The 27,774-nt window shown below is 42.9% G+C and overlaps 2 protein-coding genes across 8 annotated transcripts in view; both read right to left on the minus strand.

Annotated features, from left to right (window-relative positions):
* The window catches only part of LOC109627897 (regulator of G-protein signaling 6-like), a 46,295-nt gene extending 31,642 nt beyond the window's left edge, over positions 1-14,653 (minus strand). The window contains exons 1-2 of one of the 3 annotated variants that reach the window (XM_069535313.1): positions 13,717-14,324; positions 10,778-10,875 (exon numbers count right to left, since the gene is read on the minus strand). In XM_069535313.1, the coding sequence (XP_069391414.1) occupies positions 10,778-10,861 (84 nt within the window). In that variant the 5' untranslated portion in view covers positions 10,862-10,875; positions 13,717-14,324. Of the gene's footprint in view, positions 1-10,777; positions 10,876-13,716 lie in introns of all 3 variants that reach the window. The other 2 variants (XM_069535312.1, XM_069535311.1) reach the window with 2 other exon arrangements.
* Positions 14,654-17,496: 2,843 nt separating this feature from the next.
* Positions 17,497-27,774, minus strand: part of LOC109628110 (signal-induced proliferation-associated 1-like protein 1) — a 35,638-nt gene continuing 25,360 nt past the window's right edge. For all 5 annotated transcript variants that reach the window (XM_020085034.2, XM_020085036.2, XM_069535619.1 and 2 more), the window contains exons 9-21: positions 26,394-26,668; positions 25,561-25,818; positions 25,314-25,457; positions 25,062-25,216; positions 24,891-24,973; positions 24,218-24,636; positions 23,162-23,377; positions 22,380-22,542; positions 21,494-21,695; positions 21,079-21,228; positions 20,802-20,919; positions 20,482-20,560; positions 17,497-19,456 (exon numbers count right to left, since the gene is read on the minus strand). In XM_020085034.2, coding sequence (XP_019940593.1) covers positions 19,313-19,456; positions 20,482-20,560; positions 20,802-20,919; positions 21,079-21,228; positions 21,494-21,695; positions 22,380-22,542; positions 23,162-23,377; positions 24,218-24,636; positions 24,891-24,973; positions 25,062-25,216; positions 25,314-25,457; positions 25,561-25,818; positions 26,394-26,668 — 2,406 coding nt within the window. In that variant the 3' untranslated portion in view covers positions 17,497-19,312. The remainder of the gene's footprint in view (positions 19,457-20,481; positions 20,561-20,801; positions 20,920-21,078; positions 21,229-21,493; positions 21,696-22,379; positions 22,543-23,161; positions 23,378-24,217; positions 24,637-24,890; positions 24,974-25,061; positions 25,217-25,313; positions 25,458-25,560; positions 25,819-26,393; positions 26,669-27,774) is intronic.

Raw genomic sequence — 27,774 nt, forward strand, 5'->3', positions numbered from 1 at the left:
ACATTTTACCTACAAAAAAACCCATGTAAAAATCTAGAGGAAAGAAAACTTGAACTTAAAGGTAAAAAAGTAACTTAACTTCTGAAACCAACAGGAGTTTGGCACCTCATTCATATCTCACTGCAATATTAAAACCCACATCCTTTACTGTGGAAAAAAAGAACCACAAACTTGATGAATGTGAATTTGCTTGCTGGGACCAGCTGTGCCATGTCAGGGAACAGGAAATAACCATGTTAGTGTCTTCTCATATTACCACCCTATTGCAGCATCATCACTGCCTTTCTCTCTCTGTGGCCTCAGCTCAGTCGATCCTGATGATTATTACCAGCTTAAAAGCTCCAGCGCTCCCCTCCTATTATCTTTTCCATTTATGAAGACCAACATCCATTTTAAGCAAAAGCAGTGGTGTTAAATGAATTAAACTGTAAATGTCAGGGAGGAGGAAGGTAGGATAAATTAATGTTTCTCGCTTTGTTAAAAAATGACCAGCTCAGAAAGACTATTCCAGGTTCTGCATTTTCCTTTACTGAGGTTTTTTCACTCACTCAGTCTGATGAAAGTAATCACGGCTTTGTTATGGATTTGGCCTCTACCATATGAGTTATTGACAGAACAATTGGAGTGGAAATGGGGGTAGGCACGCAGCAAGGTCCCCACAAGGACAATTCTATTATATTCAAGCTGAAGAGGCAGAAATCTTCCACTGATTATCTAACCTGCTCACAAAATGTCCGATAGCACGGCACCCTTAACATCACAAATTCAGTTTGAAGTCTCACTGCGTGCACGAGGATAGCACCATAGTTTTTGATGAATGGGTTCTTTAGACCTTTTATGACTGAATCAGACAAACACACGGCAACATTTGTCCAATTAATTTCTAAATGTTGGGGAGTTATAGCAACATTGTTGAAGCTTAATAAGCTCAACAAAAGCTGCTTTCAGTTATGCATTGCGGAAAATGTTTTGCCTTTTACATATGAACACAGTAGGACATTGTCAGCCTTAATCAGGTCAGACATGTTCACATCAACAGGAACATTTCTGGAACATTCAGGTGAGGAGTGGCGCCTGGATAGAGCATACAACTTTAGCTGCAGAAAACAAAAAACTCTATATGGGTTACCTTGAATATTTCCCCGGATATTTTACTAAGACACTGGCCGAAACAGTTCTAGAAAATGTCAAGAGGAACTGACTCCGACTTTTGTGTTCTCACATACTGCCCCAGTGGATAATTTCAGGAAAATGTTGGGTCTTCTGTGCCTGTCTGAAAGCAGCTCAAGAAGCCCCTAAGTTACAGAGTCTGGAGGTCGGAAGTGATCCAAGGTTGGGGAGGTGATTCAGGAGGTTGCAGGTCCATGTTCTGGAGTGGAGCCAGATGGTGTCTTTTTCCAAGGGCTGTCTAGTCCGACACGCTGGCCAGGGTGATTAACATTTGGGGCTTGGGTGACTCATCCCTGCCTCAGCCTCAACCCAGAGACAATTATGGAGCGTCACACCACTCCAGCGACAGACACTCCATCCTCCATCGTTACCTGCAGTTCAACAGGGCACAGATGATGCTCTGTCCCTCTCTGTCTGCCTCCCGCTTATCAGACCTATTTTAGGGTAAAACTCATTTCTATCTATCAGCCTATCAGACGTCTCCATAAACAACACAAACCGGGATGTTGGCCGACAGTGCTGCAACTCTGTAACCTTACAGTTGTAATGTTTCACAAAGTGCTGTTGATAAGCATATTCCATTTACAGTCTTCATTGTGTGATGCTGTATTCTACTCTGCCACGCTCTTTGTCTTTGTCAGAGGTAATTACCAGTCCTTTCAAATGAGTGAGGTTAGATTCTTCTATCATTTATTATTCTTTGGGAACTTCTTCTAGTTTCTGAGGAGACACAAGGTCGTCTAATGAAGCATTCAAAGATTACACCATGACATATCTTGTAATCGGGCAAGCGGTGCACAGCTTTTGTTCATCAGCAAAACTGTACTTTATCAGCCTCATTGAGCATATTAAAACATTGTCATCACCAGCTGGTCTGCCAACACAAAAAGAAAATATACCACAGACGAAAAGAACAAAGTGCCAGCAGCGACAAAATACTCCACTTTCATCAGCGGTGTATTCAGGGTAAAAATTGGATGGGGGAGGTGAGGACATGATTCCTGAGGTTTGAAGTTGAAGCCAAAAGTGAAGTTTGTAAAAGAGGAAGAGGAGCAGTAGTGAAATATGCATGGTAGGGTGAGATATTGAACGTAATTTATCACTCTGGTAAAATTAACATATATATATATATATATCTGTATGTGTGTGTGTGTGTGTGTGTGTGTATGTGTGTCTGTGTGTGTGTGTGTGTGTGTGTATGATGTTTTTATTCTGATGCATTAATCTGGAAAAAGGTTAGAGATGAAAACCTTTCCACATTATGATGGATTTATTTCTCATATGTCTGATTCATACTCTATAAATGTAGAGTTATTTTGCAGGAGAGACACACCCTGTGCTCCAACAACCTTAATGTTCAATCAACTGTTACATTTTCATCACTTGAACTGCAGTTTACTCATGAGTAAATGCAGACTTCACCTCACTCCGTACATATGCTGCACACACAAATGATTCAGAGAGCCATTAATGACCTGTGCTCATCAGTGTTAGATGCTACTGCAGACCCTGAAAACCCTTAACCCTTAATAACACAACACCAGTTGTAAAATGAAAAGAAAGGAAACCTAAGTCAACCTTAACCTCCTGTAAATATTTATTTTACATTTTGAAAGACATTTATGGCATCCATTCCTTACCTCCAATCCCAACATTATCATAGACTGTAAAAAGATGGAAGACATCACTTCTTCACAAAAGTAAAGCCAAAGTGTTTAAATTTGTACCAGGTGGCTGGCTATAGTCTCGGTCAAAGATCCTGCCTCCTCCATGTAAGTAGATACATTTTTCTCATAGATTGTGTCTATCTTTTGGGGATTGATACATTTTTGTTGTTGTTTGCTATAATGGATCACTTGTAGTGACTCTATACCCACTGCACAAATGCTAACGTTCGATGGATGTGAAAATGACATGGTGATAATAAGTCAGTGTTTTGTTCACCGCTTGTTTCCCCAAGTTTGCCAAAAAATCAGCATCCAACCGCAGATGATTTGGTTCTGTTCATTTTAAAGCCGCATGGCAGCGTTCAGCACAGCTGCTGATGTAAGTTTAATTGACTATACCTGGCAGATTACATTGGGCTGAATCCCACTTTTTAAATAGAATCTGCTGTGAAACCCCAATACTCAGCAGATGTGACCTGTCGGGTTCCTACTTGTCTCTGTGTGCACTGGCAGCATCACTCCTGACCGAGCAAGGCTCAGCTTGGACGACTCAATACAATGCTGACGCTTCACTTCAGTATGAGTCCAGGCTGCTGAGACTCCTGAGGTGTTTTTTAATATTCGATTGGCTCCAGCCCCAGCCTGACCCTTAATGGATGAGCAATATAGATAATGATGGATGGAGGGATGGAATATTTCTACTATTACTTCACTACTTGAGAATGATTGTATTTGGATTCACGTTTCAATCTCTTTAAATCACCTCGCTCTTCATGTATTACTGCTGAACTGACATAAAGTGCATTGCAGATATGTAATTATTATCACTGATGCTGTGAATGCATTTGTTTTGAAAAATGTGACAAATCCATGTGGGGCTGTAAAAGCCTGTTTTCTTTTTCACATGCCATTTTTCACTAATTCAGTGTGTCAGCAGTACCACAGGGCTGCAGTTTGCCCAGCGAGTCACTGCTGTCAAACATGTCAGAGTGTCACGCCGACCCCCCCCCAGCACCAGCAGCTTTTAACATAATAATGTCAGGGCAGCTACCAATAACCCATTAGTATTTACTGTACATGGTGTGATGAGAGTTGATTCTTCATCAGCATCACAAACAAGCGCTTAATTAGTCAACGGTTTTTTTCACTAACGCTTACATCAGTCCAAAGACCAGTCCGAGTCCATTGCCCCAATTTCACAGATATTTGCTGTGTTTTCAGATCATCTGCTCTGCAGGAAAACAGCGAGCACCCGTCAGTGTCCTGCAGAGATGCTGAGGTTATTCGCAGTAGAGTAGGAGGCATTGAAGGCGCGCTGCATCTCTAGTGCAATTCCAAGCAATCTTTTCAGTCAGCGATAAGTGGGAAGCTCAGGGGCTTTGGAGGGTATTTAGAAGTAGGACACACTGGTGCCAGCCGATGCCCCCTCCCCTCCCTTCACACCACGCTCCCTTTTATCATCACTCTATGCATGCATCGACTCGAGAAGAAACATTGGCTTCATTGTTAAATGTGCTCCTTTAAGAGCATATTGTCCGCACACAGGAGAATCACTGGCACAGGAAGGACTTTACTCACAGGGGAAAAAGCTTTTTATTGCAGTCACAGTGATTCTCAGTGGATGAGGTGAATAATCCCATCAACACAGAGCTCTGCCTGCCAAAACACTGAATTATTATCCCATTATGTTTCAGTGGACTTCTAGGATTTTCATGTGTTGGCTCCTTCTTTCACGAGAGAGGAATCGGGCCAGCACATTAAACAGACAGGAGTTGGTTATATAATAGATGGAGCTTTGCACTGTTACTGTTGTTTTATCTTATTGACCCAACTAGGAAAGCAACCCACACTGGCACTTAGCATACAGACGCACAGGCTTCAGCGTGACCCTGATAGTTCATCCCATACCAGCGCCTCAGATAAAGGCTCATGGTGCAAGTGGAGACGGTGTTAAAAACGGTCATACATGATAAAGCGCCAGAAGAGCTCGTCCATACAGCTGCAGAGGTGACATCCATTCGGTCCCGACTGTGCTATCTTAAGTGCACAGAGGAACAGAGAATAGTGGCCCGTAGACACCTCGCATGGAGGGTTAGCTGTAAAAGAGGAGAGATATACCGAGAGCCCCACGGGCACTCAAGAGAGAGAACAGAGTGTGACTCATGGACGGCAGAGAGAAGACAGGCAGGCGAGTTTTCTTCTGACCGCTGCGGCGCTCTAAACCTGCCAGCTGTCAGTGGTAGGCGAATGTGATTTTTGTCATTTACAGTCATTTCCTCATCTCCTGCCACTCAAGGGGGAATCAGTGTTTAACTGGGAGTGTGATTGCTGTAATTTTCGACTTTATTTCCATATCATCCGCTCCGTAGGATGGGAGAGAACTCCCTCCGTGTCCCGACTCTACATCATCCTTAACCCAGCCAGCTGACACCCGGTCATGAGGGAGTGTGGGAGGTGAAAGTTGGCATTGACGGTAATTTCTTCCTCTACCGTCACTCAGGGTGTGTTAGTCTGAAGGGGTGACCCAGGTGTGACATCACTGTAATTGACCCCATAGCTGCTTCTACAGGAGCAAAGCTTCACCACCAAGTACCACAACACTGTGATCACATGTGTCTGTGTGAGTGGAAATGTTCTGTTAAGACATTAGAGCATCTTCCTCCTGCATCCTTTGTTCTTTTCTCCTCAAGTGCTCCCCACTTCACATTTAAGAGCACATACACTGATAAAAATACCAAGTGATGATAAAAACTGTGCTGGATATGAATAGATGAATAGGGGGGAGGAGATATGAGGTCCCAGAGGACCAGATATTTTTCCAAGGATTGGATGCTTGAAATGAGATTCAATCATTTATCAGCAAGAAGGCTGTTAAAAGAAATTAATCTGGAAGAAGAAGAGGAAGAGTAGGAAAAACAGCACTGATATATAATAAAAAAACTAAACTAAAATAATAATAACCATTACAGGATGTATAAAAACACCTTTGCCACCAAACAATGTATGGTAACGTATGTGTAAATGACCACACATTAAATATAAACAGAGTAGCATAACTGCTTTTTTTTATTCTTGTCAAACACAGAAAAGACAGAAACTTTGAAAACTTTGTGTACTGTACGTGTGATGTCCATACACTGTACGAATGTGTGTGTGAGTGGGTGAATGGCAATAAACTTTACTGTAAAGTTAGTGGTCCTCAAGAATAAAAAGGCGCAACATAAATACAGACCATTTACCATTTACTTTGACATTTTACTTTGGTCCATGTTCCATCCACAACAGGGAGGAGGTAAGATTTATGACCTATACTGCAGCCAACCACCAGGGGGGCAAAAAAGACACTTTGGTTTCACTTTGGGGAAGCCTTCATTTCATCCATCTCTACAAACAATCAATGGGACTGACAGAATGATACTGCAAACACATTGCTAACATAGCTGAGAAGTATACTGATCTACAGATGGCGCTTTTGAATAACCACACGTTTACATCCATTTACAGAAGAAATACACAGTTGCAATTGTCAATAAAATGGTGCTCTTTGCTAATGGCGTGCTAAAGCTTACACACACACACCCAAGGGCCACTGGCAGCGAGCAGAGCCTTTGAACTTCCTTGCTTGGCTCATTTCTGGTATTTACCCGCCAGTGGCTCCGAAAACCCATCTGGACCAAAGTGTGCGACTGTAGCACACATGCTACGGCTGTAACGCAGACCTCCCGGTGTGAGTTGACTGCCAAGAATCATCCAATCAAATTTTTTACAGCCTGAGTAAAAAAGAAGAAAGGGATGCAGCACAATTGCTTCAGCTCTCGCTGAGTGGCGGTGGTGGGACTGGAGTGTTTTAGTCCTTCAGCAACGATTAACTGTGTGTGTCAAAAATCCAGGCGATCACCACAGCTCGGATAAACCCCAGCCTCCAACGTCACAAAGGGGAAGACGAGCACCTGCACTACTGGATGAGAGATTAATGGTGTGCCAGCTTTACCCCATCAGAGCTTTAAACTCAGCTTAATTGCATTTCTCTGCCTCATTGTTTTCTTTTTTGTGACTCATCTACCCGCCATTATTCTCTCGTGAACATGCCAAACATAGCGCGGAGAAGTCACAACAATAAAACAGGTAATGTGCATCAAGCCAGCATGAATCGTTGTGTATGACTTCCTCTGTGTGTGTGGGGGGGCAAACTATTTCTCGAGGCAAGACGGCATGCGGTGATTGGATTGTTTTGCTTCACTTCCTCTTTTTTCGTGGGAGGAGACAGAATGATATCGCACCACAGCACCTACACTGCACGGACATGAGACAATCTCCCACCACAGCACTCTGCCTGTCTAATGGCTAAACACACCATGTTCACCTTTGTCTGACAGCCTACACAGCTAACTTAATAGTTTAGAAACAGATAAGGCTATATAAGTAAATGTATTTTAACCCTAACCTTCCGTACATTTCAGATACGTCCCACTCATATAAATAATTCAGCTGACAGGGGCTCAGGCCTTTGGGATGGAGCAGCCAGTGTTTTCCCAAGCGGCCGAGCATATTTGCGGCCATCTGCCTCTCTCTGCGAGCAGCGCCTCCACGCTGCGCCAAGCTACCCACCCACTGAGTCCAGAGGCCATGGGCGCTCTGCCCTCAAAGAACCATAGCACCTCTCTAACGTGTGACCTCTTTGACATCTTCAGGCTGTGACTGGAACTGAGGTGAAATTAAGTAACTACATCAATAAAACGTGAAAGTGTGATTTCTAAAGTTTCTTGTCGTCTGCACAAGCTGAAGTTGAACTCAACTGCTGACTTAAATTTGTATGAAAAAGTAGTTTAAAGTAGATAGAAGAGTTGGAAATGGTAAAAGAAAAGAGAAGAGAGATGTAGTGTAAGTAGTGCATGGAGTCAAATAGGGGTGAGGAATATTTTGAGATTAGAAGACATAATAACTTTAAAGATTCATGAAGGAAGGTTAGGGAAGTATTAAAGAAAATATAAAATCATGATAATATCATAATATTTTAGGCACAATGTGGGATGTAGCTCAGTGGTAGAGCACAAGCTTTGCATGTATAAGGCTTGGGTTCGATCTCTGGCATCTCTTGCAGTCTTTATCCAGAATTTCCTCCATGGGGATCAATAAAGAATTAGTTTCTCTATTAATAAAGTCGTTAATCAGAAGAAAGTCATTATTATTATCTTATTTAATTTGTAATATTAGTCATAATATATTGAGAAAAAGAAAAAAGATCTGGAAAGGAGAAACTGTGTCACTGGAGTTCTCTCCTTCTGGATCAGATTTTTTCTGTGAAAGTGACCCCAATACTCTGTCATAATACGTCACCTTCTGTATATGTGAGTAGTAGAAGAATAATAAGTTTAATAATCAAGGAAATTGTGACAAGTAGACCAAGATATAGTGAGTTTGTATTTGTGCAGCAATCCCAGTAATCAAACATCACAAAGAAATACAGTGGCTCAACTGATCATTTCTTTCTATCTGAAAAATACTTCTACATATCTGCATTGTATCCTCAGCTTTCTCCATCAAAAGCTTTGAATGAACAAAATGTTCAAAGCGGCGAGTGCAGATATATGCCGTCACTCTCAGAATCATCTGTCTGTTGTCACTTCGTATGACTAAAACATGAAATGATGAATATTCCCTGCGGCGGCAGCCTGACAAGCAACAACGAGCCTGGTAAACGTATGGCCTCCAAGCATCTGTAGCATTACATAATGAAGATTGCACTGTGAAATCCATGAAGAAATCCATGAAGAATCCTAGTAATACACCCAGCCACAGTGTGTTCTCTGTGTGCGGCAGCGTTTTACAATACACGGAGGATAATGACAATGCTGCATTAATAATGAATGTATTACTAAGCACAGCATAAAACGCACCCGGATGCATCATCCAAATATTTCTGGACAGTTATGTGACATCTGACATGAAATCTAAGATTCAGAGAGAGCTTTCTCTTGTGACTGTTCTAGCTCTAATTTGATTATGGATTATCATTCCTGGATTCCCGGCAGAGATTTTAAGTGAGTCTCACAGCCTCCCTAACAGGGGCAGTATATATTGTACAATAGACCAGTGAATTGTTGCTGTCGATGCACATCCGCTTCCCTTTGTGCTGCCAACTGCTGACGTGTGACACTCTGTTCATCGCACACAATCCGAGTCAGACGCGGCGCAAGAGATTTCTCATGTCTCTAAGTACAAAGGAGGTCGTGACAGTTCCTCCACGTGAGCTGCAGATTGGAGGTGTCTTTAACAAAGATGGAGGTAGGAATTCTGCAGCATGTCACAGTACACGGTGACAACACTCATAAAAAGGCAGATTTAGAAACTGAAGCTGCCACTGTCAGCAATTATTTCACATCCTTATTGCCCCCCCCCACTAATGTGTTTACATAGCTGTATGAACACGCAATCATCATGAGCGGGATGAAACAACAGATTTGGGACAGTGGGACAGGATCTGTCAACTGCTGCCGCACTTTTTACCATAATCAAGACGGCAGGCTCAGCGGCAGCAGTGGATCCCGTGGTTTAAATCTGATCAAAGGAAGCTTTTTCTTTTCTTTTTTTTGTCTTTTGAGTGGGCTGTCACAGCGCTGCAGCAGAAATAACAAGCTATTCGTCGGCCGAGGAGTAATAACCACCCACTCATTGGCTGTTCCCAATCCAAACCCTGGAGAATAAGCCACTTCCTCCCTAACCCAACATCCACATAATTAGCCAGCAATGCTGCTCGACCTCTCCAATCAAATAGCAGCCATTGAAAGTGAGGTTCCATGGGGACAAGGTAATTACCCTTGACACTGAAAGGACCCCTTGCTGATGGGATATAGAGCTTATTAAGTCATTGGAGGGAAGAAGTTTGCCAGAGTTGTGATGGATATAGTGGGTGGAACAGGGGCGTTGCAACAGGGCAGGCAGATCAGACAATTGCCTGGGGCCCATGAGCTGAGAAAGGGTGGCTCATACAATTTTGTGATAACCCCCCTTAAATTCTATTGCCTCTTTTCAACTGGTCAAAAAAAAAAGACCAACACCCATTCACATCTGGCTTTTGTTTTTAATGGTATTAGATAAAATCAGCATTCACTCCCAGGTGAAATGACTCTGCAGTAGACTCAGGTTTTTAGCAGCTCCGGCTCTGATCGGCAGTGATGGAAACCTAACACCCGGAGGAATGCACCAATTTCTTCTTCTTCCTTATTTTGGCAGTCTGGATGCTGGCTCTGCACCAGCGCAACATTGTGACGAGCATTGTACTTCTAAACCATCTAAAATCTGTCAGTTAACATTGAGTTTAAAAAGAGTTAATGATATAAAAGTGTAACCACCGTAACATTGTCACTGGTGTCCATGGTGCTTTTGTCAAACATGACACAACAAACACAAAGGCAAGGTCATACGTCAATCTTAAGCAGATTTACCCACCACAAAAAATGTTGTGTACTCGTTAATTTTGGTATAAAGTAGGTCTATGATGTGTACAGTGACACCATGATAAGAAAAAACCCACAACGAGGCCCCATTTTACTAGGTTCCTGGCAAAAGCATTGTTCTTTTAGAAGTTTGGTAGTGGAATGTTGACATTAGTGCGTGTGTGTGTGATGTGCCTGGGATATTTGTGGGGGTTTGCACTAACTTTCATATTATTATGTGTATTACACAGTTGTTTGGTATCGTGTCTTTCTTCTGAGGTGGTCCCTTTTTGTCCCAGACCCCCAAAGTTCCTTGTGATGCTCCTGTGTAGGAAGAGGTAAAGTAGATGTTTGAAACATTTGAGTTCAACATGTGTGTGAGATACACACTGATGTAGACCAGTGAACTGTCATCAGCCTGTCTGGAGTTCACTGCTCCTCAGCAAGTGTTTCTGCAGCCCCTTCACATATCTTAAAAACTGCAGCGCACAGATTGAGCCTTACCTTTCTGTAGACGATCATATTGGGGGAGTCCTCCTCAGGATCATTGTTTCCTGCGCCTCCCTGGTCTCTGGATCCCTCGGCCATTGTTTCACTCGGTCCTGTCAAAGAAACGGATGCAGCACGTGAACACAGCACCCAACATCCGCAGGATAGTGGGAGGACACAAAATGACAATTTGATAAACATCAGTCAGCTTTATTAATCTTTTATCTCCTGGCAGCCAAAGAATCCTCCAGCCCTTTAACGTTGTAACATTCAGCTGCTCAAATGTACGCTGCTGTCTCGGAGAGGAGGCTCCTGCCACACGGGGAAAAATAAGAGAACACAAGTACACACTGATGGATTTTGAATAATAACAAAGCTATGATGTTAAATCATTAATATAAAATACAAAGTGAAAATGTGTATATATGTAGAACAGTATTTGTGGTTATTGAGTGTTAAACCTATTTGGCATGATCAGGGGTTGACCATAATGACAGTGATACTTTTTGTGGTGTTTTGGGTCTAGAGGACAATTTGGTTCATCATTATAAACACATGCTGCAGGTAATGTGCAGAATCTGGTCTCCGTGACCAATCACCAATCACCTTTCAGCAGGATAGGGTTTGTGTGCTAAAACCTTTAACTTGTGATAAAAGAAACTCGTTGGACTGTAAGCGTGTAAGACAAACTGAAGACAGTCTTGGCCTGGATATCTGCTGTCTACACAAGAAGTCCCCCAAAATATTGTTTGTTGCCCATGAGGCAAATTCGTCATCATACAATAAACGATAAACTGTAGAATTGGCGTGTGTCAAGGTCAGTGCATCTAGCTAGCACACAATGTTTTATTATAGTGTATAGGGGGACAGATGCAACAACTTATTAATAAGCTATATAAAAATAAAAACCCAGAAATATTTTTAAAGTTTCAGTTTCACACGATTAATATGTAAATAGAGAAAACATACTGTACCATTCTATATTTCTCACACTTGTTTAGCATCTGTATCATCTGCACATGACTCAAAGTAACCGCTCCATAAATGTTAGATGATAAATATTAACAAATAGATAATACTATTGTTGTAACTGTTACTGTTCGAATTGAGCCAAAAGCAAATATGTTGCAAAATCTGACTCAAACAAACATTGTGAATTATAAGTCATATTCCAATGGATGATTAGAGAACAGGTGTAAGTTGAATACACAGAAGTATGGTTGGTCTTGTCCAAATAGTCTTCGGGTAACTGAGAGGAATGCAAAATGTTTTGCAACTGTCCCCACTCTTCCTACATTGTCTATATTGTTTTGTGTATTGTCTCTAAGAGTGTCACCATTGGCCTGAACCAAATTCTGATCAGACAAAAAAAAAGTGGGGAACCACTGCAGTGAAGATGATGAGTCATGTTTCGTCAGATAAAAAAGACAGATGTTGAAAATGAATGAAACCTCAGTGAGTTGATGCTTATGGTTTAACCGTGCTTGACTCCATTAACTGCAATCATGCGATGGCTACCTCAGATCTGCCTGCACTCCCCACAAACCCCCCCACCCACCCCCCACCCCTCAGGCTCACACAAGAGCTGCTGTTAAAGGATTTATTTACAACCTCCACGCAGTCCTCATCACTGTCTCTCCACTCCCCCCCTGCATGTGTAGTAAATGGGTTAAAGCTTTTGTTAGTCTTATTATTCGTGAAGAGGAGAGAGGAGTGGGGGGGGGGATTACACAGTTCAACACATTCATAATTTTTTGGTACTCATGAAAGACAAAGTGCGAGAGGATAAAGCGACCAGGAAAAATAATAATAATAATCACATGGCTTGCTGGGTCTCACTGTTCACTGCAACAGCTTTTAGTGTTTTTGCAAAAAGAGCCGTGATGAGCTATTGAGGGGAGAGAGAGGATGCAGACAGCCTCTCATGACAGACACACATGAGCAGGAACAATATGAAATCTTCATACATTGACTGAATAGGTAGCACTGCATGTTGCCCAGGGCCGAACGCCGGCAATGCATCAGGAGAAGTTGAACTGCAGCCGTGCTACAAGTTTGAGCAACTGCAGATCAGAGAGGAACATTAAAATAGAGCTAAAAGTAAGCGTGACGCCCGCTTGCACAACATGCAAGGTGGCTTCTTCACTTCAATCTATGACACCGCAGAGCATGGTGATGCACATGAGTGAATAAGTAATCATCCGCTCTCGCCTCACTGTTTGTTATTGCCACCAGAAGTGCAGAGTGCAGCACTCCCCATCGGCTGATATGTCTGGGCCCTTTTTAGAGCCTGAGCACATTAGACAGATAATCTTTGCACATGCTTCAAGGATCATATAGAGAGAGGCAGGAGACTATGGATTGCATAGCACCTGCTTAAAGAAAACAGTAGAGGGCCAGTAGGTCTCGCCATGGACAGGAAGCTGTAATTCCACGCAACTGCTTCCTCCCAAATTGAGCTGCTGAAGCACGCAAATGAAAGTACACACACAAGGCCCATGCAAGATGTCAAAGTGAACCGGTGAGGATACGGACACTGACAGCTGCTGAAAGGCGGCCAGAGAGCAGCAACATGCCCTGATATACAGTACATCCCTGTGTCCCTGCACATGCACACTGCACATGCCAATTCATGAGGTGGTTGCACAAATACACACACACACACTCACAGGGCAGAATCCCCTGCAATGGCCCAAATAAACAAACCCCACAAGCGTCCATTCAACTGCAACAAACTGGCAAAGAGTTCACACACACACAAACACACACACACACACACACACACACACACACACACAAACATGCACAGAGCAAAGCCGTGCTCCAGATCCACCCGAGAACCACACTGACACTGTGGATCCCAGAGCCCTGTACTCACTCTCAGCAGGCGAGCAGCCCGGTGCAAAGCAACATCTGTGACACCTGACAGTTGCCATAACTGAAGCCTTCATTACCTTAGAAACAAAATAACGCCTGGTCCACTCTGCTCCCCCGGCTGGCTCCCCCTTAGCAACAAGCAGCAGGCAGGTTCATGGTATAATTGGCAGGAGGGGAGAGAGAGAGTGAGGAGGGGATGAAGAAGACGGGGGATGAAAGCAGTGAAGCAGCAAGAGAGAGAGAGTGAGAAAGTCTGGCCGGTCACTGCAGTATTCCTCTATTCCTCCTCCTCCTCCTCTTCTTTTTCTCTCTTCACAAGTCCTGCCTTGCCCCGGCAGTTCAGGAGATCCTCACATGTGCGCACCTCCTCGTTCATCCCCCCTCTCCCTCTGTCTGCATGTGCTCCAGTCTGAGGGAGAGCAAAAGAGTGGAGAGAGGGAGAGAGAGGGAGAGAGAGGGAGGGGGAGAGAGAGAGAGAGAGAGAGGGAGGGATGATGTGCAATAGAGGGGGGTAGATCAAGTTGTGAAAGGAGGTGGGATGAAGGAACTAGAGAGAATATAAAGAGGAAAACAGAGGGAGGAGAAAGACAGGCACAGAGGGTGTGTGTTTTTGTGTGTGTGTGTGTGTGTGTGTGTGTGTGTGTGTGTGTGTGTGTGTGTGTGTGTGTGTGTGTGTATGTGTGTGAGAGAGAGAGAGAGATAGAGAGAGCAGTGAATGCACAGTGGAGAGGAAAGGAGGACAGAGGGAGATGCACACTGCAGCAGCGCCCACTGATGCTGAAAATAAGAAACATTTCATTAGACGGATATTGAAATGCTAATTTAAAAACAAGTTAGTGTTACTGAGCACACACATGCACACTATAAATAAATATTCCAGAGCTGCCTCAGAGAAAACACTTTTTCAAGTTCCCATTCAAAGCTCCATGTGCAAGCAGCTTGTTTTCTTAAGCAGCCTCTGATCACAAGTTAGACAATTTCCCCACGACTTGTGTTTGTGTTTCTGGAGCTGATATCTTTTCATGTGGCCATTAAATCCATCTCTGTGCTCGGGGACGGCAGCCATGCTCTCATGTTTCTTCCACTCTTGCATGTGTGTTCTCCTCCTTCCTTGTTCCCTCTCTCTCGGAAAACTCTGGACTCACTCAAGCTTAAATGGCAACACAGACGAATGAACCTTTTTTTTTCTGCAGTAAATGAGATCCCAAAAGCCCCCGAGGAAGATACTCCATAAATACATGGCATGGCCAATTTGTGAATGCATGCATGCAGCATGAACACACACTGCACACAGCCTCACACACACACACACACAGACAGATGTTTGTGTTGACAGAACCAGTTCACCAGTCGTCAAAGTACACTGTGCGTTCTTTTCTTCAAGCAGTGCATGTGTTGTTATCTTTGCGGAGGTCCAGGCTCTGTAAACCCCCCATTTACACAGCTTTTGAAAATATCTGAGGCGATTCAAATATTCTTCACACACACAGAAAAGACCTTGAAAGCTCTTTTTTTTAAATCAAGCTGCGAAAGCCCAATTCTCACTAATAAAAGAACAAAATGTTGGCTTTTTTTTTCTTCTTCAGGCAAAAGACAGATTTCAATTTGAGCGACTCAAAACTGCTGTTCTCGGTAAATGTGGTAACCAAGGGAAACCGAGGTCACGGTTGGCGGTGGCGTGCCTATTAGAGTGTGAAACCATTCGGCGGCCCACGGTGCTTACTCCACACATTTCTCTCTTCTTTCAGCTGGAAAAGAGCAGGCCTTATATTACGTGCCCCCATCCCCCGATTATCAGAGCTCTGCTATCACAACTATACATCTACCTCTGTATGCATCCACCATAAAGCAATATGATATCACTACCCCTCTCCCCCCCGGTTACAACCACACACGACCCACAGTGACAGTCGTGAACTGTGATCAGCATATCTTCCTGTCCCATGAGCTGCTCTGGCATTAAGGAGGGCCGTCATTAACAAGGTGACAGGCAGACAGACAGGACTTCTCTAATCTGCTTTAAGGGGTCCAGCCAAGCTATAATCTGCATTAATGCTACATTATTGAACAGCCTGTTGAAGAGCCACACCACCGGCCACACAGACAGACAGACAGACAGACAGACAGAGATCCTGCTGCATGCATGCAAAGGAATTGAAGAGGCCTCATTATGAATAGAACAAACACATGCAGTGAGGCTGATGTTGCATCTGAGCATGTGTAGATGCACTGGAGATTATTTCAATTCATGATCTTTCAAGTCTGCTTAACGAGCACAAGCCCAACGTGTGTGATGAAAGATGTATCGGTTGCACTGACGTTCCTCATTCTCTCGCCATTGGCTGTCCTTATGCCATCCTGATGCAACTCCAATATGGGAGATGGGGCAGGTCACGTTTGTTCAGGGGTTCAGCTGAAGCTAATGTGCTTCCACAGTTGTATTGGTATTGAAACACAATCTGCGCTGTACAGATTCAAAATATTAAGCTTTTTGTTTCCAAAGATGTGAAATGTGTTGCTATAAAGTCACGACATGCAAACATACTGAGGGACTGTCACTGTGAGGACCTTTTAAGTTAAAAAGTGAGTTTTTACAATCAATATAAAGAGACGGTTCTATTGTTGTGTTACGCTACCTTTTTTTTCTTTTTTTTTAAATTGCCAATGATCCTACACATTCCTAATTAAATTCAAGTTAAATTCCAGCTCAGTGGACTGAACCAAATGGCACAGATGCTTCTCAATGGATGATCTGACAATAGAATATCTATAATTTACATGTGTAAACAGATATATTCTATAACAAAATGTGCAGATCAACATACAAGTAGTTGAATTAAATCGGTATATTGCAGTGACACTTTTAGTAGTCACAAATTCCTGTTTGGCAAAGAAAGTGCAAAAAAAAATTATTATCCTGGATCCGCAACAAAATTTGTTTCTTCCTCGTCCTGCCAACAAACCAATAAACAAACAAACAGACAAAAACATAACGCTCTCTGCGGAGGTGATAAAACTACAGATGTGTCTTTAGGTCCCTTTAGGATCGAGGCGGTGGTGTTGGTGCAACATTTCACCATCATGGCAGGTTTTAAAATTTGTCCAGTACTTTAATGACCCATTAGCATAGCATTACTTTGTGTTGAGTGCAAACTAGAAAATGTTGCAGGCTAAAACCCTGAGCTGAGATTGTGAGTGTGCTCCATATTAAATGTTAAATCACATTTGCACTTAGCACTGACGTTAGCTCATAGCACCTCTGTGCCAAACTACAGCCTCCATAGACCTTTTTACTTGCTCTTCATCCTCCGCTGCAGTTCATCAGGGAAACAACGGAGAAAAACTGAAGAGAGAAAAGTTATTTTTAAAAACATTCCAATCAAGAAATTCACTCATTTTCATCAGACTGCAGCCTCATTAGCTTCAACTTGAGAAATGTATTTTTGCTCAGAACTAGAATATAGATGGATTTGTCTCTTCCACTGGAGGTACATTAGAAAGAGATCACTACATGGCCAATATGGACATGAGTTTATACCACACAACAACGTGCATGTGCCAACATTCATAACACTGGCCCCTATGCTCTAAATCAGGGCATAGGTGCCAGGGGGTCCACAGTCCCCCATTCCCCCACTGCTGTAAAGGAATTGATGAAATAGCGTTGCACAAAATGATGGTGAAATCCAGAAAGAAATCCCACTGCACTCACTTGGATCTACTCTTTTATCAAATGACTCTCACAGCCACCTCAGCTGGCCCCAAGCAGCTTTAATACTTATATTACTTTCCTGTTTTTCTCGTTTTGTCTTTGTTATTGACAGCACCGCACACTGAGGCCACTCGGAGAGGCAAGGTGTAATTCAACAAAATATCTTTAATAGATATAAACATTTGTACACATCACAGCTCAATGGAAACAGAATTACATGCTGTCACACATGTTAAGAATAAAGGTGCAGGGAGGTTCTGCTGTGCTAGAGGCCCAAGACTCTTCTCCTCCGAGTCAGGCTCCCTCGTCTTTTCCCCTGTTTATCATTTTCATGTAGCTCCCGTCACGCTCCACAAAATCCAAGCCAATAAAGCAGAAATACATCAAAAATAATAATCTTGGTGCAAATTCTGATGAATATCAAATTCTCCTTATATACAGTTGCACAGTATCCGAGTACAAAAGGAAACAGTTACAGTATGAGGTTTAAATAAGGACTTTCTCTGGTCATAAATCCAGACTGGGCTTACAAGCAGATTCACGCACTACAGAAACCTGTAGCTGGAATTTCAGGATTCAAGCAACATCTTATTTACTTACTGAACCGTACCGATTTTAATCTACTGAGAGAGAGTTAGGGATCAGATTGAGGCCTTTTAGCATGCGATGGATGGAGGAGGGGGGGTAATTCCATGTAGCATTTTACATGTTGTCAGCTCTATTGCACTGCAGCAGGCAAGGCTGGAAATAAACTGTGAGGACATAAATATAACTCTTATTTTGGATCATATTTTTTATTTATTCTTGTTTTGGCTTAAATGGTATATATTCTCTCAAACTATTAGAAGAACATGCAGAACTGACTGCATGTGACTGTTTTTCTTTAATTGGCCATTTGAATCATAAATACTCTTTACATACAGTCTCATATCGAGGGAAGGAGTTAGAAAATAAGTGTAAACATCATATATTTACAAAACTCTGAATAAGTGACACTGAACTGTAAATTTCTCCATTTAAGGATGGCACCCATATTTTTCAGTTTTACAATATACGTTTTCATCAGCTTGTGACCAGTAGTCCTGTACAAGTTCAACTTGCTTTTAACCCTCGAGAAATCATACATGTGATACACTTGTACAATCTTGTTATATAGGTAAAACAGACAGGCACTTGACCTTACAGTGTTTACGTTATGTGCTATGCAAAGAGTCTCTCTGTCTGCTTCTACCTACCCACACTGCTACCGTTAAAGCATCTCGTATAGCTTCTCTTCTTTTGGTTAGTAATGAAATTAAAAAAAAATCATCAGTGCTGTGACCACTGAAATGTGAAAATTGGAGGATGTCTAAACAGCGATTCATTTACAACACATGGTCATGTAATTCTTAGAAAGTGTCAACCTCTATCAGGGGAAGATGGGGCCATTTTCAGCAACGCGTGCATGAGTGGAACAAATTTCAAACTGCGTTGGAGCTTTTTAATTGGAAATCTGTTCACTTGTAATTAGCTGCGCAGCTAAACAGGGACAGTGACTTTAAATCCCTTTAGGTTAGTTTCAACATCTTGCTCTCTCTGGCATGCAGGGAAACCAACAATCCATTAGATCGGACACAAAGCGTCATATAAAGTTTTGTGAAATCTTAAGGAAAGGGGCGCATGCTGATCAAAACTGTTACACAGTCGGACCACAGCTCTTTCTCTGTATCCCCTGTGTCTTTTCTTGTAATGATTCTTGGTCTATCATGCTGAGTATACCACAGATCCAGAAGGCTGAAGGATGGCATGTGTGTTCAAGTCCGTGTTGGCACTGGTTTGGAAAAGCCCAAGAGAAACAGCTCATGTTATGAGTTTTGGTCCTTGATGAAACATTAAGTGTGCAAAGTACTGAGTGACCAAGATGCAGATCAGCTTGAGTAGTGGTCAAACTCCTAATACCAAGCAGTCAGCGGCTGTACGTGTCAGTTCATGTCGATGGTGTTGAAGACCCACTCTGTGAACTTCTTGAGCTTGGCTGAGGCGCTGTAGGACTCCTCCAGGAGGCGCTGGTTGTCCTCTCGCAGACTCTGGATCTGAGCTTGCAGTGACACCTTAGCATCTTTCTCCTGATGGCGACACAAAGTTTGTTATGAACTTTGATGTATTTATGTCACAAGCACCTCATGATGACTGATGTACCCAGAGGGTACCAAACAAAGGACGAAAACCACATGCGAAAGATCTGACTTTATCTTTTTACACAGTGAAGAGGCAACAATACATCTAAAGTATCATCCTTCCTTACAATCACTTCTTAAAACATATATTTTTAAAATATTGTTTTATTAATTTGGTGTTTCATTGTCAACATGTCTTACCTGCATTATATTTTATTGGTTTTTATTCCTGGAGCTTTATTCCTTCACTTCCTCTTTGTTTCTTATCAAATTCTTTTTACTGTTGGGTGGTTTATTCAATTTTATTTTCTGTATTATTAATTACCTACATTTATTTATCTTTGTCCTGAAATCTTGTTTATTCATATAAAGCACTTTGTAACTTTGTTTTGAAAAGTGTTGCATAAATAAAGTGCATATTTATTATTTCATTATTCTTACTTAAAACCTGAGAATACATTTTGTGTGCCATTTTCTGATCATATACCATTTGCAGATTTTATGGAATGTTGCCATGGTAGAAACATCAGCATTGTTCGGTTTAAATTTCAGATCAGAATTTTTGGATAGACAGTGGTTTGTGCTGCACTGGCCACTGGGCTCAGAGAAAAATAGACATTTTCAGACTTTAAACAGGATCTTGGTCTCTGAAAACTATTCCTCTTACTTCAATAGGTCTGTAGAGCTATTGTGGAGAACACATAATGAACCTAAGCTATGTTTACACATGTTCCCTACCTATAACAAGATACTTGACTGTCAAAACACACCTGACATATATACGGTATAGCTTTCCCCCCTGAGGTCAGGATATACATGTAAACTTGTGTCATTCAATTCGGGGAACTCAGACACACAATATTAGCTTTTTGTCTGATCTGCATTCTGTGACCGGCAGGCAGCTTTGTTTCAGTTGGACGCACGGTTAATGTTTAGCAAATACTTTACAAACATACAACAGAAGCATAACACACCTTCTTCAGGTCGTCCTGCAGGGCCTTCACCATTGACTCCAGCTGGCCGACCTTCCCCATCAGACAGGCTGGAGTCTCTCTGTCAAAAGGGACAAACAAGACATGAGCCGAGACACATACTGAAACTTCAAAACAAAGCAGTGGTCCATGGCCTGGTCTTCTTAACTGTGTAAAAGTAATCAATTCAATCAAAGAGGCTGCTATTTAATGATATTTCACTTGTTTATGTTCCACCAGGGAGGAGAATGAAAAAGTGGTATGAGCTTATTGAGGGGAAATCTGCAGCTGGACACTAAAGCAATAAGAGAAAACAGTTTTACCCAGGTGAGGGTTGTCTCAGTGGGGCTGCCTGAGGTTCAGCTTGCTGGGGGCTGGTGGCTGCAGCACTTTCAGCCATGGAGTTCTCTTCCTGGGCTGCTAGGTAGACCAACCTCTGCTCTGAATAGGAAACAGTCAAACACATCATTAGACCTGGAGAGAGAACAAATATGGAGTAACAGTGCCCTCGTCTGGTCAGAATAAACAGAAGGGTAATAGTAGTAATTAACCTTTACTCCAAATGATTTCTAGGAGGAAATGAAAACAATGTGAGCCTACCCTCGAAGGCCTTGGCAGCATCCACCAGGTGGGCCCAGTCCAGTGGACCATCTGCCCCATTGTCTGGCAGGGGCATGAGGGCGGGATCCTGCAGCTGCTGCCTCTTCTTCTCCTGCTCCAGCTCTGAGCTCTCTGTGGCCGACAGGTCTCCTGGGAGGAGAAACAGAAAAGTTAAATACACAGAAAAACAGAAACATTTTTGCAACCAATGCTAAAACTACATGAGTATTTGAGAATGTGAGAAATATTTTAGCCTTTGGGAGCTTTTTGTATAACTCTCGCAAGAATAAATATCAGATTACAAATCACCAAATCAAACTTTATAATATTTATTATACCCACAAACAACATATGTATGACCCTCCCTCCTCTATGATCAGCTATCAGGTATAATGAGAATGAGCATAATATTTACCCAGGGATTTGTGTGACACTCGCCGGCTTGGTCCTTGGCGAATGGTGGGTGAGCGTGGCATGGTGGAGCAGCTGAACAGAAGGTCAGTGGGCGTGTCACGTTGTCCAACGGAGGATGGCTCCCTCTGCCCGCTGTAGATGCTCTCATCTGACAGAGTTCTCTGCAGGGAGCGACGACTGGGTGGCGGGCCTGGAAACAACGGCTGCAGATATGGACGGAAACAGACAAGAAATGAGAGGTCTGAGGTGAGACAGAGTGAGAATTATATCTTTTTTATTTTTAATTCATTAAGTGTTCTACATAGTCCCTTGCAACTGCAGAAGTACCTCCAGGGGGATAAGTTGTCCTGGTCAGGATTCACTCTACCATGTTACTATGACCTCTTTTAAAACAAAATAAGCACATATACATGTGTTTTATTAAACAGGAGTAAACCTGCTTACAAAAGGCGATTGACTCCTTTATCATTGCCAATAGAGTTTGCTTCTTTTTTTTTTCATGTTCAATATTATGAATGCATCGAAAACCACTGCTGTCTTGCCAGTGTAGCATTTTGCAAGATACAAAAAAAACTGTTGCACATTGTTCCCAAGATGTAAAAAAACAATAAATACACAAAAATTCATTGCTAATTGGTGCCAATGCCCGGAAGTTCTGCATGTGTCATAATGTCGTGCTAGATAAGGTGCAGCGTCAGTGTCTAAGCTGCCAAAATAAAGAAATAATAACATTCACCCATGTGTCATGTTGATAAAAACTCATTAAGTCATTTAACCAAAACAAAAGCCAGATGTAAGTGGATGTCAGTGGCTGTTTTAACCAGTGGAAAGAAAGCTTATGTTACAAGCACCAGTAAAGAGAAAGAGACTGCAGCTTTTCTCAGTACCTTCTCATCAGTTGTAGTAGGTGGAGGGCTGTCAAGTGTAATGAGCTTCTTCAAGTCTTCTTCAAGGCTGGACTTGGCAGTGTGCCGCTGAGGCGACTGGGAGCCCCGGAGATTGGCCCTGAGCTGTGGTTGGCCGCCCAGAAGACCATCACTCTGGTGCCGTCTGGAGAGGAAAGCAAAACTCTGCTCAGACAGAGACCTCTTGTATCCAAATAACAAGCATTTTATATATATATATATATATAAAAAAATCTGGAATTTTTGTGGGAGTGCACAATCTGGACTAATGAAAATAATCTCATTATACTCTGTGCTATGACAATAGAGAGATACTGGAGTTTAAAGTTTAAAGGGGGTGACCGAGATTTTAAGAAGACGTTACTGTTACTGAAAATTTGCAAATGACTATTTCCCTTAACATGACACGTAATTGCTTCAACAGGAAAAACTGTGGTTTGTTGAACAGCTGCATAGTGTGAGCACGGTGGCCATCCTCAACCACAAATGACTGTTTGCTCATTGACGCATACAAACAAAACGTTGCCTCAAATGAATAAAAAGAGGACGTTTCTTTCTTCACTGTTTCCTGCTAACCAAACATATTGATGTAAAAAAAAAATAGAGAGAGAGTATAATACACAGCTTCACCACATGAAGGCAGTGTTGACCAAATGTGGAAAAGCATCAACAGGAGCTGAGCATTGGGACAAAACCTTCTCATAACACAAAAAATACAGTTTTAACCATTCACAGAGGGTGAGTAAATTCTTCATTCATCTTACTTGCGTGTGTTGCCAAAGTCCACAGAGTTGACGGTTCCGCCTGGTTTCCTCCAGCCAATCAGGTACTTCGAGGTCGCTCCTTGACGGGGGTAGAAACTCTTGGTCCCTGGAGACTGGGGGCTCTGGGATATAGATGAAGGGCCTGCCTCAGCCGCCTCATCCTGTGGTGACACGGGGCTGCAGCCGTGACCCATCGGGCTCCCCGAGTGGCCAGAACTGGAGGCGACATGAGACAAGATTACAATAAGGCGTCACAGACTTTGATATTCATGTAATGGTAAAATACACAAGCAAATGGTCTTTCAGGGGTTCTCTTAATACTATTTTATTTAGGGCTCAGTTAATTTCATATGGTTGAGGAAATATTCATTAATTTGACTGGAAATTAATTTCTTCTGTTCAAATTGTCAAAAATATTTTAAGTCACATTTAGAACAGTCAGATTCTCTTAAAGCCATTACCACATGTTCAATCACTGCATCTGCTACTTCTGCAGATACGATCAACTAATGAATTCATAAATAAAAAATAGGGCACAATGTCCTTGCACTTCCTTCTCAGCGCCTTCAAATAACGTTTCGAAGTTTGACATAAAAGCTTGAATTTTCAAACAGCATCTTTTATGTCTGTGTGTGCACAAAACATAGCTGCCGACGTACAGGTTTGGTGGAGCAGAGTTATTTCTGGCGGAGTCAAGGAGAAAGGGAAAGAAAGCTTTGGTTGACTCAAAGGAAGTAGGATTTAGAAAAGTGGGAGAACGGAGCTGAGCTCAGTCTGCATTTTCTAGCAACTTCAAGCACTTATTTCTATCACTGATACCAGGAGATGGAGATGAATACAAATGCAAAACACAAACGTGCACACACCCACACAGCTATTCCCATCTTCCTCTCCCTTTGTTAGTGCCAAACCACAGAGCTTTGGACTTTTCCATCTGCTCCAGTGCAGGATATATCTGGACTACAATGAATCACTGTCTGTTTAATTAAACATTGATGCGAGGACACAAATTCCTCAGCTTCCTGCAGAGCTGACGGTAACAAAACAGCAGCACACCTGGAGTGGGAGGTGGCATCGTTCAGGCTGTAGGAGCCACCATCAGGAACTAGAGGAAACGCTGTTGGGCTCTTCACTGGGACGTCGCTGCCGCCGATGGCAACAAGAGAGTCTGGAGTTGGAGGTGAACTGTCAGTTACCCCCTGGCTGCCTGCTGTGTCCTCCTGCCATGGGATTTTGTCTTTAGCCCTGAAGGCACCTGTGGAGGAGGAAGTGCTGCTCTGGGTGGCGGTGAAGGAGGTGGCGTCGATGCCACTGTCAGTGGAGGCGCCCTGGAGGTAGCCGTTCAGCTCTAGATCACTCCGTACTCCTGAACGTGAGCTGACTTCGTACCATTTCTCATCGCTGTGGGCTGAGCTGGAGGCGTTGCTTGAGAGCGTGTTGCTGCTCGACTGGCTGGATGAATATGGAGCATCCAACTATTGACAGATGAGAAGTCAAACTGTCATTTTCAAACTTAAAAAACATAGTTTCTTGATGTTTTACTGTAAATATTCCCCAAACTAGTTTTCCAGAGTGTCCCTTCTGTCTCTCTTCAATGACTGAGAACCTACGATTACCACTGCAGTGCTAAGAAACATTTTAATGACTGTCCTTAGTGCAGGGTTGATAAACACTTACTGTAGCTCTTACAAGGGAAGGAAATTACATGTGTTTGTTGATTCCAGCTCACCTTAGTGCTTTTGTTTGGAGACATGTGGCTGCTCTGCTCTGCCAGCTGCAGTCGAGGAATCACCACCTTGGAAACCACAGTGTCTGCAGGAAGCAAAGACACAACAAAGATAAGTGACACAATTATAGAAGCTATGTTTTGTTCGATCCTATGACTAATAGTTCCTCTTACCTGCATTGGCTTTGTCTCCCTGTCTGCTCGTGTCCACCTCCCCTGATCGGGACCATCCAACACCAGTGCTAGAGCAAACTTTGATCCCATTGGCCCCATCACCTGCTGCCTGCCGTGCAGAAGACACAGGGGACTGGCAGTTGTTGTTATTAAACCTAGAGGGAGGGTGAACAAGGTCACTTGTGTTGTCAGGAAGTGCAGCATAGCTCATATGAGGTGTATAACCAATTGCAAGGGAAAGAAAAAACTTACCCATCAGGCACTGACTTCTGCCTCCAGTGGGTGGAGCTCATGGTGTCTGTGTAGGAGAGGCTGGAGGGGGAGTTTGTGTTGTGCAGTGTGCGACCCATCACGATGGAGCAGGCCAGAGCGTAGTTGTCGTTGCCTGGTGAGTATCTGTGAGGACACATGGATTTCATTCAAGACAAATACTGCCGCCAGACAGCTTTGAGTTCAGAGTCTGCAGGTTTCATAACAGCATAGTGTTTATTTTGCAAACCTTTTGGGGTTGAGTGGCCGCCCGTCGCTGGACACACTTCGAGGGATAACAGCAGAGTTACGGTCATTGAGGTCTGAGGGCGGCGCCTTGATCAGCGTTCCCCCTGTGCCAGCGGCGCGTGTTTGAGGGCTTGATGAGGTGCGTGGCCACTTAGTGTTGTTGTTGGTCGGGCGGAAGGGGAACTTTAACTCATAGGGCATTCCCTCCTTGTGGTTCTTGTAGTCCACTAGTGGCATGTGGTAGATTTCTGAGCAGCCTCTGTTGCCACATGAAAGGTTCATGGTCAGAATACGACACTGTCAAACTTAAAAAACTTCATACAGCTGCAATAACTGCAGTCCCTCTTTTATCTATAGATACTAGATATAGAACTATATAGCTGTTTTCTGACATGCTCCGGCCAGCTCCCAAGTAAAAGCTCGTGAAAAAACAACAGGAGATTCTCTGGGTTCACAGCGAGCGACTTGGCATGTTGATGACGTTTCTAACTCACAACGGACGCAGAACTGAAAAAAAGCCCAAAATAACACAAATAGCTCAGGACTAAAAAGAGATGTCATGCAAGAAAAGGATGACGATGAACTTGGAGAGATGAGAGTTTTTGGTGATAAGGGCTGCGCTGTAAACAAAAACACGTCATCTTTGCAGCAAAATGTTATGTCGCCTGCTACATGCTGTGCCGCCCCTCACCTGAATGCTCCAGAGAATTCTGTGTTGTTGTGAACGTGTCTGAAAGGAAAATCTACAGTTGTGTTGCTTTTATGCGAAAGGAAAACTCCAGAGAAGGTCCAGACCCCATTGTCTGGGCACTGAAAACAGCTTGTTAACTGTACCTGCGCGGTGTGGAGTCCTCATGTGGAGGAATGATGACCACCTTCACGGTGACTGAGGTGCGGAGCAGGTCGATCATTTGCTCGTGAGACAGCGAGGCCACTGACACCTTGCAAATCTCAACCAGGCGGCTACCCTGCCTCAGCCCAGCCTGCCAGGCGTAACCGTAGGGCTCCACTTCCGCTACAATGCCCTCGAAGTTGACGTGAAAGCCCAGCTGGCCCAGAGCATTGCGGCGCAGGGTCATCTCTGTGGTCTGAGTGCCCTTGGTCAACAGCTGCAGAACAGAAAGAGAGAAAGAGTTCAATTCAACCAATTTAGAATCTTTTGCAGGTAAACTACTAAACTGTCTTACATTGAAGACGCATGTCATTCCCAAACAAGCTAAAACACATATATAAACAATCACTTTAAATTAAAATACTCTGTACACTCCCCTGATACCTAACCACTTTCAGACATCCTGTCTACCCCTACCTCTCACTAAGGGAAATTAAATAGCGGTAAATACTGTTTAGCAAAGCCCGGGACTGTTCTGATGCATGTCAAGATGCCCACAACAAAGGCCATGAAAAAGAAAACACAAACACATTCCTGCATTTTAAAGAAAAGCACGTGTCAGTACTGGTCGCAGGCAACAGTGATGTCTTAACTTTGTTTACCATCAATTAGAAGGGGAGTGAAGTCTGAGGAGTGATTTAAATAACCACCAAAGAGCATGGACTTACCTACATCACGTTAAAAACCTCAGTAATGGTATCATATCACCAAATGAGTATGTATTATGCTTAGCGTGACTTGTAATCACAGAGTCAATAAAACGGCTGCGGTTTTTTGGTGACTGTATAATTTGAGGCGTCGCCCTTATGCTGCAATAATAACACCAACAATACTTAATGTTTTTCCAGTCTACTGTTGTTGGGGGGAGGGGACAGAGAGCATAGCGTACCCTCATACCTTCATGGGACTGGATGTCGCTAATATCACTTGAAACTTACTCAGCACTTCAGTCACACCTGTTCAGTGGCTACAGGGACAAACCAAACAGTGCTGACCTTTGCTCTAGGGCTGAGCAATATGGCCAAAATTATATCAAGATAAAAATGTCAGCCAATATCAATGATAATCATACAAAAGGCCCATTCTAGGGTAAAGAAAACAACAATTGTTATATTGCTATTCATATTGTGATAATTATTAATATTGTTTCCATTGCCCAGCCCTAATCTGCGCTCATTGATACTGGTTAGTTGATTCAGAAATGTATGTTGATTCTACTTTATTACCTGAGGATTACACAAAAGCTACGAAACCAATTTACATGAATCTTGGTGGAAGGGTGTGGTATGCGTCAGGGAAGAACCCATTAGATTTTATACAGGA

Source organism: Paralichthys olivaceus, chromosome 12 (genome assembly GCF_024713975.1).
Source record: "Paralichthys olivaceus isolate ysfri-2021 chromosome 12, ASM2471397v2, whole genome shotgun sequence".
Taxonomy (NCBI): Eukaryota; Metazoa; Chordata; class Actinopteri; order Pleuronectiformes; family Paralichthyidae; genus Paralichthys; species Paralichthys olivaceus.